A 12,160-nucleotide genomic window follows, 5' to 3' on the forward strand; every position below is an offset into this window, starting at 1 on the left:
AATGTGCTGATTTTGGATGTGTATACCATGCACCTTGTTAACATAGCACATTATGGTTCGGACACGTCACTATCTGAGAGAATATCCTTCAGAATCCTGTGCCAGTGCTTTGTACATCGTATGGCATCAGTTTAGCCTCCCTGTTGCACCACATGCCCAGAATCTGCTCTCTCTCCTGGTTGTGGCGGCCTGTGGCGGCCAGGCAGGGAGCATTTTCCACATTGTGTTCCATCTTTTCCCAGTGGTACCATCTGCTGTTTATCCTCTCCTCGTTCCAATCGGCTAGCAGCGTCTGCTGAATGACCTGCTGCCTGGGGAAGTACTGTATGTGTGTGCACGAGCATTCCGAGCATAGTTAATGTCTGCGTGGAGGGTAGGGCGGGGGTTTGTTGGGTGTTGTGAGCCTGACAGAAACTGACAGAAACATCCACTTCAGCCAAAGTTCATGCTGCGATGTGAAGTGCATACTACATATTCTCCTTCAATGTCGTCTTTTTTTTTTTTTTGAACTGGATTTCATTCATAATGAGCCACATGCGAGTTATGTTTCCTCCTAAATGTTTGTGTAAATTATAGCAGAGATTTTGTCATGGTCTTCTCCTAAAATATGTGTTTCTAAAAGCGCTGTCTCCTGTGTTTCCTGCACAGGGATATAATTGACCACCACTGTAAAGGGAACGCAATGCTCTACCCGTGTCAGGAGGATGAGTGGACCAAAATCTCCTTTGATGATTATATTGTGTCTCTTCAAGACACGGCCAACTCCTGGATCCTGGTTTTCAGGTTAGTAAACGTTGTAACTTAAAGGTTGAGGCTTGTCAGTGAAACATCTGGATGAATCCAGGTATACATGGCTGATGTCCACCTCTCACCAAAGGTCGTAACGTTGCCTTTGAGCCGTGCGCTTGGCTCTCATATATGCCGATTAAGCTAATATCAGGAAATGTCTGTTTGTATAACATCGAGTTCCTGAACTTTAACAAAAAATATAATTGTATATCTTGTTTCTTTCATGTGAAGAGAGGTTTTCCTAATTCCTAAGGAGATGCTGCTGGTAACGAAGATTTACTCCCCGATCCCTAATTGTCTGCTGCACGTCATAGATAATGACACAGGAGAGGAGCTGGACAACAAACTAGCAACTCGTGTCTATCAACCCAACAAGGTCTGTGGATCCTATCAAGACTTGCACTTGGTTGCTTTCGTGTATTTGGCGTATTTTCTTTGTACATGTTGCAAAACTGGGTAAATTTTATTTTTAAGGAGGATTGTTTCCTGTCTCACTTAACCAATCACTGGGTTCAAGTTTAAAATTTCTCCTTGTTCGCCTGTCTTCCACAATCCCTCTGTAATAGAAAATATTACTTAATCCCTCTGTATCTGTCATTCCAGCTTGGCTACACCTTCGTAGCAGAGGCTGTCATACCTGAATCGCCCCCTGTTGGTGCCAATTGGAAGTTGCGCCTGATTAGCTCAAGGGAACCTCTCCCAAAACTGGCCCGGGAGGCTCCACTCAACAATTTCTCAGTGAAGGAAATCCGGGATTATTACATTCCCAATGATGACAACCACATATGTCGGTAAGAGAAATATCAGATATATAGTTTATTGAGAGTCTAGATAAAATTGTCATCATAGGATTTATACTTTTCAATTTAGATTTCTTGTGCTGAATGTGTGTCATTAAAAATATTAATTATTTACACTACAGTATATGAGATGAGATGTTTTATTATTTAACACAAGGTGTAACAAGCAAAGAGAACATATCTGACTAAGTTCTTCAAGGAGCTGTTGAAACAGACCCATTTCCTCAGCTCAGGAACAACATAAAGACTAATGGTGCCCACAGTCATTTGAGATGTTTCCATAGTTACCTTGTGCAGGTGACAGAAGACGTCCAGGGAACAGTTCAGATTCAGACTTCCTCGCCAGACGTATTTATACATCTGGCGATTCTGGACCAGGAGAAGGAGGTGGCCAGCAAAACAGGGAAAGGCCACGTGGTCATTCCTGTCGTCTGGTTCCTGGTCGGCAAAGGTGAGCAGTCATTGGGTTTTTGGAAATCGAAAATAACTCAATCAGTGAATCCTTTCATGGCAGAAGATTTGTCAGTCTGCTTCTGATCTGCATGTTGGAAAATGTATAGACTCTATTTTAACGTGAGAATCTCAGCTTTATAATGTAACACTCTACTTAATACTTACAGCAACATCCAAGCAATATAGTTGAATTGCACTGAAAACTTTACCACTTTGATAAATTTGGTTGAAGTGACTCTTTCAGGTAATAATGAACATGCATTTTGCTCTATTAGCCTAATGAGCAGTAAAATGATGGCAGGGAGTAAAGCTACAACACACAATAGCTCTTTAAAACCTGCCACTCAACTTAATTACTGCTTTTCTGTTGCTTTCCATTAGTCGTACGCTGACACATTGCTGATCACTCCTGTCCCGTCTCACATATGGTCTCGTAGTTTATCATCTCTCTCTCTGTTACAGATGAGATGGACCAGCAGAGCCCCACCCAGGACGAGGGGGTCAAAGTGGTAGACGCTCCCCCACAAAAAGCTGAGAAACCGGACTCCTCGTCTGACCAGCCTCCCACAGAGACTATGGTATCACTGACAACTGTGTGCTATCTGCTGTTGTTAGTCAAACACTTCACCGATCTCGCTCTCTCACACACAGTTACACACACACACACACACACACACATGCACACACACACACACGCACGCACACATCTCACTTTCTCTCCTGTCACCCACTTTCTTTCTCCCTGTGTTCATATCAATTTTTCACTCCAAGATACACATAACGCCTTTTTCTTTGCAGGCATGCGCGTGCACACACTCACACACGAAGAACTTACTCACACCCACATACAGTTTTTTCACACAAGACAAAATCTGCAAGAGGAGAGCAGCGTAGACCGGAGGGGTGGTTTTGTTGTGCAGGGATTTGTGCATGATTTATGAGTCACTCTATTGTCTGAAGGTCCTATATCTAACAGACCTGTTGTCATTTGTTTGTCTATTGCCTAAGTATATAGCAGGCACTATCATCATTGGGAAAAAAAACCCCACACACTGGCTGCATTGTTCACTTATGTAAAAACAGACTTTATTTTAATTAAATTTTTTTGTCACTGATACATGTGGAGAAAAAGCAACTATTTGAAAAGTCCTTCAGCAACTGCTTTCACCTCTTGAATAACCACAATTAATCTCGTGATACCGTGGTGGATTGAGCCTTTTCTAACACTTTGCATGTGCTCCAAAATTCAGTGCTTTTTTTAAGGAAGATAAATCTCTCCTCTGAAGTGACACACCAATGTAGTGGCATCAATAGTAATGAGACGGATCATGTCAGATCTCACAGATCAGCAGCAGGCCAGAATAAACAGCTATCGATCCGGACTAGAAACATTGATCAAGACTTAGAGCAAAGGGTCAGTGATTAAAGGTCTGTTCCGCACCACAGGGACACACAGCAGACATATTGATGCACACTAATGATGGATTGAAGTCTCCTATGGTGTATAAATAATACATTATAACACAAACTACATCGATAAAAAAAAAATGATTTAGGCTGTATTGCAACTATGCATTATATATATACTATATATAAAAGCTATAATTGGCTGTTTTTTATAGCATGCGTCTCTCTGCATTAGTTTGAGTCTCACCTTGGACTGCGGTCTGAGTTCTGTCTTCTTTGCTCAGTGTGATGGATGTAGGAGTTACCGCTCCTGATATAATCTTGGCTAACAAGCCCACTGCCTCCTCTCCCTTTGTGCCAAGCATGTGCTTCTGTCAACGAGGGCAGAGAACAGCAAACACAAAATGTGATGTTCTTCTTTAAGATCCCCGTGTGTCTCTCTCTGAATCATCAGCAGTTTGCAGCTGTATGTTCACAAATAGCACTCATCACATGTCGGCTTTCAGCTTAACGTGCCGTATTCCACGTTCCTCATGCTCTCTGTGTCTATGCTGTGTTTTAAAGTGTAATGAAGAAGTCGTCCGTTGACTTTGCTTGTCTGTGTTTCGCAGGGTCGTACGTATGTGGTGCAGGCATATGTGCTTCATAAGAGCTGGGATTTGGATGAAGCTCAGTTGGATTTTGTCCATCAGCTCAGAGACTTGCAGAAGATTGAGATGAGAGGTACATACTCAGGACAAATGCTACATCAACACCAAGTCATCACAATCATTAATCAAGTCTAAACATGCACCATGTATGGTTCAGACATCTCCATATATTTGCTGTTTTTATCCCTTTTTTATTATTGCTTTCAGAAGTTTCCAGCTTTTGAGCTGTAGGTTAGGAATTAATTTTCTAATATGCCCTTCGTGTTTGTTTTTTTTACTCTGCTTATTTATGTTTTCCGTGTGAAATGTGGCAGATACTCAGTAGGCAGTGTCAGAGGGCCGACGCTGTTTCTTTCCTTTGCTTCCGCCAGCCAGGGGTCTGTAATCACAGGCCTAATGAAAGCCAAATGAATACAACTGCTTTCACAGATCAGAGTGGGAGATCTTGTGCCGATTGGTTGTTTGGCTGAGGCGCTAATCCTGTCCTCTGCCACCAACTCTGCTGCTCTGCCTTTAATCACGCTGCACAAATTAGATCGATGGGAAAAAATCACGGCTTTGAAATTTTGCAGAAGCTCCTTAAAAATTCTGAGGGGACGAATTAATTGCGTCGCGGGTGGAGGTTGATGTGAAAAAGGTGCCGCATGCTTGACAATTTGCATGATTGCCTGAAGAGAGAAAGCCCAGCCGGCTGTCGCTGAATCCTCAATCGCTTTTTTCTCTATTGCTCCTGACAATGGTTATAGTATTTACCCATCCTGTTTGCATGGCATGAAATCTGCAGATGATGATGTGTGTGTGTGTGTGGCTTTTTCGTGGCATGCATGAATGTTCAAGCTAGATAATTATTAGACGTATTTTGACTACAGAGCAAAACCCACCTAGCTATTTATTCCAGTAATGGTCACTTGCGTGCATTTTCTCTTCATAGATTTGTGAGCTCGTTAAGGTTGTGTGCGCAGATTTGTCTGTGTGTGTATGTGCAGGCCAATGTCCACATGGGTCTTCTGTGGGGGTTTTTTTCCGATGAGCTTGTGGAAGTGGGTCGATGGGAAGTCAAATGAAGTTGGCTCTTGCCCCCTGGTGCCCTGGGAAATATCTCAGCAGGAAAGTGAATTAATTTCACCCAGTTTAACTCTGTCTCAGTGGTGAGGCTGTGCCCTTGATCATGCTCCCTACATGCTACATGGATGCACACAATCACTACATGCCATGCTAAGCTTTGAGACCACTTTAACAAGCTGCAGTCCAAACACTGTACTGCGCATGTTTCAAGCGTGCACATTTATGCATCTCTGCTTTAAAACCCAGTATATGCACCATTAAACCAGTCAGATGTCGTTTTCAGTCTCCTGACGACCTCCATGTTGTCAATAACTGTGGTAATACGAGAGCACAGTTTTAGTTACCAAACTGCATGAAAATCAGTTTTCAATAAACCCCAAATTACAGCTACACTCATTGATATTTAGATCCAATTTGAACGTTGAATTTTCTGTATGACTTGAGATAAGAGTAACTCGATGAGCGTGCACCAAAGCTGCTGAGGCAGAATGACAGGGTGTCAGCTAAATGATGGATTATTATGCCTTTCTGTATCAGAGAAGTGAGACTCAGAGTTGATGCTTCATCTGAGCTGAGGGCTGCTGCTCATCTTCTGCTGTAAAGTACAACAGTGCCATCTAGCACACAAACAAACACACAACACATGCAGAGTGTTCTACTCGGGTTGGATAAACTGCTGAGGTTCTTTCTGAAGATGGTTCTATCAATGGACATGGTATGAATTGTCAAACAAGGTTTTTAAGCCTTTTGCACTATAATTAGATCTAGCAAAACATGCCAAACTTTTGGAAGTTTCTTAATTTTACACAAATGTTAAGTTATATGCACGTAGTCTAACAGACTAAAAACATTTCCTTGATTTCAGAATTCTAAGGATGAAAGAGTACATCTTTTGAAAGCTTATTTTTCAATTGGATATTTATGATAATAGTGCTTTTACATGTGGTATTTAACAGCATATTGCCAGTAGTACACAGCAGGTTTTGTAGATGACAATAGAAAAGTGAGTTTACCTAATTCCTTTTTGCTAAATGTAGCATACAAGCCAGAGGACTCGAAGCGTTCATCCAGCACGCCCAAAGGCAAAGGCGGAGGGGACAAGGAGAAGGGGAAGCCAGGTGCCACGTCCAAATCTGGCTCCAAGCCGGAAACGGTGAGACATCACTTCAGCACTGTGACGCACAACAACAAAACACCACAACATGGCCAGCTATAAGTTAGAGACAACATCTATAGATAGGTATTAGATAGATAGAATAAATGTTTGTCTTTCATTAGTTCTATTGCATCAGGTGCACTTATAGTCAATTATGTTGCAGCGTGGGCAAATTCAACAGACAGAATGCACTCAAAACATACTCTTAACTTACGCCCACATGTATTTTCCACAGTCCTGTCATGTTTGGAAAAGGTACAGTGGTTGTTGTCTTGTAAAAACTTTACAACAATAAGTAAAGATAGTATTTGTAACCCTTTTTGAGTGCAGGAGGTTCAGGCACTTTCAGTGAAGTGCATATTTAACTCCTCGTCACAAATTGCCATCCATGCCAAAATAACAAGGTTGTTGTTGAACTCATTTTCTGGCACCTCTGTTGTAATATTTATAATAGTTTATTTCATCAGGCAGGTCAGTATTTACATATTTGGTCGACTCTGCTCTAAGTGAACTCTGAAATGTTAATAGGAGGAAGTGACCTTATCAGACTTCCTACAGCTGCCAAGACGACCTGCATGTATTTACACTGAGTAGGAGACAGTTGTTTTAAAACGCACTGTAATCATGTGGCCTGTGATTCTCAGTGTAACGGCCTTGGGTTGATAAATGTCTGATCCACATCGGGTGCCTGTTATTCTCCACAGCTCTACATGTCAAACTCTAAACACAATGAAATCTGAAAGGCACATTTTCCGAGTACTGGCCGCTTTCGAATAAATTTCCATTTCGAATATTTTTTCCAGCATCGGCAGCGCAACACTGCCGAAGGTAGAGGACATAATGATTTCTGAGTAAACAAAGTAAAACATCTTTCCGCTATTTACAATGAAGACAAAAGAGATGAACAGGACCTATAATGTAATCCTAGGTCTGTCTGTCCGTCTGTCTGTGTGCCAGACTGTCTGAGCTGCTCATTGAAAGAGACATAATCATAATGCATTGTGGAACAGTGACCTTCAGCTGGGTGTGCCTGAGTATGTGCATTATGTATTTAGTCCGAGCTTTGTGCTCTCTGTGTGTGTATCCCTGGGCAGAGCCTTGACCTGACTAAGCCGCACTGGACGCTGCGTGTGGTCAGCGACGAGAGTCAAGCAGAGAGCGTGGAGGTGAAGAAGGACACAGCGAGAGTGGACCAGATTCAATCCATTAAAAGAGCCTGGGAGATGGTGGAGCCCGGCCGCTCTGCCAAGGTAACATGGAGTTTGAAATGGAGATTCACTGTGACCCCTGAACATCTTTATGACCTTTTTCCCATTTATTGGATCTCCTGTAGAAATGTGAAAAGTAAAATTTAGAAAAATGTATTTTAGATACGATTTTTAGTCCTGAAATCTGAAGTTCTTTTCAATATAGAACTTGTCTTTCTATGCATATGCACCATAAACAGAATCCTTCACTGTCTTTCCAGGCTCTACAGTCTCGTCTCCAATTTCTAAACCCAGACCAACGTCAAGAAGAAGAAGTAGACGGCGAAGAGCTCGGTACTGAACTCACAAGTATGTATTTCAGCACTCTCTGGTTTGATTGTCACATGCAGTTTGAAAATAAGCCCTTCAATAATTGTTTCTTTTACAGCTGCTCCCACATCTGGTCCTGACACCTCTCCAGCCAATCAGAAGCACGCTACTACCTCCTTCACCTTTACCCAAATGGACTACACGCCCTTTATCAGGTGCTCTACTGCTTTCTCACCCTTTCTCTCTTTCTTTACATCCATTTCGCTGCATACTTTATTTGGACAGCACGAGTGTAAAGTTGGAAAAATGTAGACCGTAGCCATCACAAGTTACACATGCCTGTACGTCGCAGAATTCTCTGATTTACTTTGCTGCACCACTATGGCTGCTTGGGTACCGTTCTATAACGGACCTGAGTTGAGCCTGGCACGCAGCGGCCGAACAAACGTGCCAAGAGAGCTTGCAGGAAGACTGATGGTCATTGGCACCAGCTTCCTGTCTCAATTCTCCTCTCAACAAGTCTGTTGGCACACTGCAGGATCTTTGTTTAATCACAGCTTTGTGGCTTGTACTTGATGAAACAACAGCAAAAGTTTGTCGCTGCGACTGCTCTTGTCTCCTTCTTGTGTCGGTTCACTCTTTTTCAAATATGAAACAAAAGAATTATAGCCCACAACTACATATATATTTTATCTGTCATCTAGAAGCTGTATTAAGAACAGTTATTCTTTTGGTCCCTTGCGTTCCTCTATATAAACAGACCTCAGTTCCGCTTGTTCCCACAGACACATTAGTTTCTGTGCTCAGAGGGCAGAGTTGGATAACAATACATAAAGAGCCAAGACAGACTCATCCTCTTGTATTTTTCTGAGGGGCAGTTTCTTTTTGTTTCCTGTGGGGAATATTCAGTGTGTGGTCCAGTTGCCCTAATGTAGCTGTTGAATCACTCTGCTTTTCTCACTTTGTGAGCCTGAATTAAGCCTGAGCTAAAAGTCCTGACTCCAGTAGACCTGGGGTTTCTTGTGTCCTTCTGCATGTATGTATATGTTCACCATGCATGTCTCTATGTTGTTGGACATACCAGCATCCTGCTCCCCATCAGCAGATTGGTTTCTGCTGTGGATGTTGTTAAGGATTTCCTGTGTCAGTGACCTTTGCTCCCATCAGTGCTGTGAACAGCAGTGTAACAAGACTATACACTTTCCCTGGCCTGAAAGGGCAATGACTCCAGTGGATGGTGATGTATCCGATGTATACACCTGAAAACGAGATCTTCTCCTAGCTCAAATATTCTCAACCTCTCGAACAAATCTCACAATGTAATTTACAAAAAAAAAACGTATCCTTAATATTTGAAGGTGTTAATTAGGGCTCCCAAATTATAAACAACTGTTACGCTTCACATTCTGTCTGATGCTGTTTCTCCGGTGCTGTGATCTGTGTTCTGCTTCATGCCCAAATTCTGCTACATCATCACGAGCCCTGCAGCATTGCACTACAGCGACTCCACCATATAACTGGACCCCAATTAGTAATATCACTCGGAGCAACATTTTTATTGGAGAGTTTTCTAACAGGGAATGAATAACATCTTGAACATGAATACATGATTATTATATTTTCGTTTGTGACACATGTAAAGTGTCAGCTTGTGACATTTGTCGGCGAGTGTTCAGAAGGGAAGAGTCTCCCTCCTCAGCTCCCCCCCTGAGTCTCCCATTGCTCTCCCTCTGTCCGTCCCTCTTCATGATAAATGAGGTGATATTTGGGTCTGGTAATTAGAGAGCTATTTCAGGACCCCAACGAGCCCGTCGCTCCAATGAGATGTGCCCCTCACCCATCACCTCTCCACCCTCTCCTGGTGTGGGTGTGTTTGTGTGTGTTTTTGTCCACACGTGGGTCCGGGTCCAGCCGCTAATGGCTGCTTGCGCTGTGACCTGCTATCCGAGCCGAGGAAGAGAGAGAGAGAGAGATCCCGAGGTGTAGTCTATTAGAGGAGTCTGCAAAACAACTCTGTCTCACAGAGACACACTGCAGGGCACGTGATAGCTTCACACACACACACACACACACGCGCGCTATCTTTACAGCATTAGCACACATGTTGTTACGCACAGTGATAGAGTGGGAACATGACAGTGTTCATTACCCAAATGAACTCTCATCATCACCTCTAGTGGCCTCGCCTCTTGATTAAGGTCAGCTCAGGAAATGGGAAGTCACATTTAACACTGGTAATCTCCTGTTGACCTCCCGTGTGTGTGTGTGTGTGTGTGTGTGTGTGTGTGTGCGTGTGCGTGCGTGTGCGTGCGCGCGTTTATTTTTCTCCATCTTTTGCTGCTCCTGTCTGTCTTGGCATGCACACACAAACACACAAATAAATTACATTTTAGTCACACAATCTTTCCAGGGAAATACCCACATACAGTGTTTCTAATCAAATCCCAATAGATTTCACAGATACCAATCTAGATACACAACTTGGGATATGAGATAAGGCATGGGACTGAGTTTATCATTTCCTCTGCCCGTCTCTGCACTTATCTGCCACATTTCCATTTTTATTTGCTCTGCCTGTGTCAACATTGTCGCTTGTTCCATCTCAGGAAAAAATAGTCTGTAAAATCTGCAACCTGGTGGGATTTGATAAGATGCACAATAGTTTGAGATGACAATTTAACTCTCAAAATATCCCTTTTACAATTCGATAAACATTTGCAATTAGCATGACGCTATATTTTTTAGAAATGATATCGAAAAGGTGTATTAAAAACCCATCATAGTATGATTATGCTCATTGTATTAAGTCCTTGTGTATGATCGTAGACGCCACAAAGAGTTTCCCGTGCTGATGGACACACAGATGGAGAAGATGGAGGAGAAGGAGCGCTTAGAAAAGATCCAGAGCTACCGCTTGGTTCGAGACAACGTGCTGGAGAAACAAGAAGAGCAGGAGCTCAACAGGAAGGAGCTCATGAGCAGCCAGCTGGAGATATACGACGACATGCAGGTCAGTCTCAGCAGAGATGGGGAAAATGTGATTGGTGAGATAGTAGATGTGGACAACACTAATGAGCATCTTTGTCCATCACAGTGTGATAGCGTCTTTGTCAGTTCTCTGTCCCGCTGGTTAAACATGACTCTGCACTGTCTCTCTCTCTGCTTCTCTCCCCTGTCTCCAGGCGGTCTTGTGGCAGCGCCGTAAGAAATTTCTAAACGCTTGCAAGGCCTTTAGTAGCCGTCTGATGGCGGCCGTGAAAAAGGAACGAGAGGAGAAACTAGCGCTGGAGGAGGCCCAGCACGCAGTCCAGGAAAAAACAAACCCCGCCTCCGCTGGCTCCAAGCATTCGAGCAAAAGTGCCAAGAAAGCTGGCAAGAAGAAATGATGGTCATTGGCATCGGCTTCCTGTCTCAGTTCTCCTCTCAACAAGTCTGTTTGAACACTGAAAGATCTTCGTTTAATCACAGCTTCGAGGCTTTCGCGTGATGAAAAGATTGTTGCTGCTCCTAATTCAAAGCTACGATCGCTAGTATCTCCTTCTTATGTTTACTCACTCTATGGATATGAACATGTAATTGAAATTCTGTCACTTGTGGATGTGATATTGCATGAGCAGAGGTGTGTGTGTGTGTGGAAGATCGACCAGATTGTTTATCTAAAAGGGCAACTTTAGGTTTACAGTCTGTTGCGCAGAGATTTGAACTTGATGGCCTGTTTGGTTGGGATCTCGTCCACAGAGACGTGGAGGCAGGATGTCTCCCACCCTGATAAGACATCGGGAGAGTGATACCTTTACATACCCAATGGGAGGGGGGCTGTGGGATGTAAGAACACAGCTCTCACCTCTGTTCTTTGCTCATTTGTACATGTCATTCACGTGATTGTACTGTGAGTCCATCTGCAGACGCTGAATTAAATTTACAGAAAGAAGTGTTTGGCTTTGTGCTTGATTCACAGAGATTGCCAACACAAAAACAAGGATTTATAGGTACAGTATATATATATTTTTCATCCATCTTCTATATCTTGCTTTAACAGAGCCACTGTTTGCCTACAAACCCAATCTTTTTTATTTCCTGTAGAACATATTATATAGAATCAATCCCACATTACCAAATGGCTGTTACTGGCTGTGTGCGGACATGTAAACCCAGCAAGAATGTCAAGCCGTCTGATTGGTAAGGGATGACGTTGACTCGGATGCCCAGTTTCGCCTGAATATATTCCGCGAGTCTTTTGTTTTCTTGAAGGTCACTGTATCGACTGCGCGACCCGAGGCATGCTGGGTACAGCCACCCTCCCACAAGCTGAGTGGTGCTGAT

The 12,160-nt window shown here is 43.1% G+C and overlaps 1 protein-coding gene across 1 annotated transcript in view; it reads left to right on the forward strand.

Moving 5' to 3' along the window:
- The window catches only part of adgb (androglobin), a 34,912-nt gene extending 23,139 nt beyond the window's left edge, over positions 1–11,773 (forward strand). Inside the window, exons 24-35 of the mRNA XM_034579263.1 lie at positions 649–783; positions 1,021–1,165; positions 1,393–1,580; positions 1,874–2,040; positions 2,505–2,620; positions 4,061–4,172; positions 6,202–6,317; positions 7,415–7,570; positions 7,789–7,876; positions 7,956–8,052; positions 10,664–10,847; positions 11,020–11,773. Coding sequence (XP_034435154.1) covers positions 649–783; positions 1,021–1,165; positions 1,393–1,580; positions 1,874–2,040; positions 2,505–2,620; positions 4,061–4,172; positions 6,202–6,317; positions 7,415–7,570; positions 7,789–7,876; positions 7,956–8,052; positions 10,664–10,847; positions 11,020–11,223 — 1,708 coding nt within the window. The 3' untranslated portion in view covers positions 11,224–11,773. The remainder of the gene's footprint in view (positions 1–648; positions 784–1,020; positions 1,166–1,392; positions 1,581–1,873; positions 2,041–2,504; positions 2,621–4,060; positions 4,173–6,201; positions 6,318–7,414; positions 7,571–7,788; positions 7,877–7,955; positions 8,053–10,663; positions 10,848–11,019) is intronic.
- Positions 11,774–12,160: the final 387 nt, after the last annotated feature.

This window comes from Hippoglossus hippoglossus, chromosome 24, assembly GCF_009819705.1.
Source record: "Hippoglossus hippoglossus isolate fHipHip1 chromosome 24, fHipHip1.pri, whole genome shotgun sequence".
Taxonomy (NCBI): domain Eukaryota; kingdom Metazoa; phylum Chordata; class Actinopteri; order Pleuronectiformes; family Pleuronectidae; genus Hippoglossus; species Hippoglossus hippoglossus.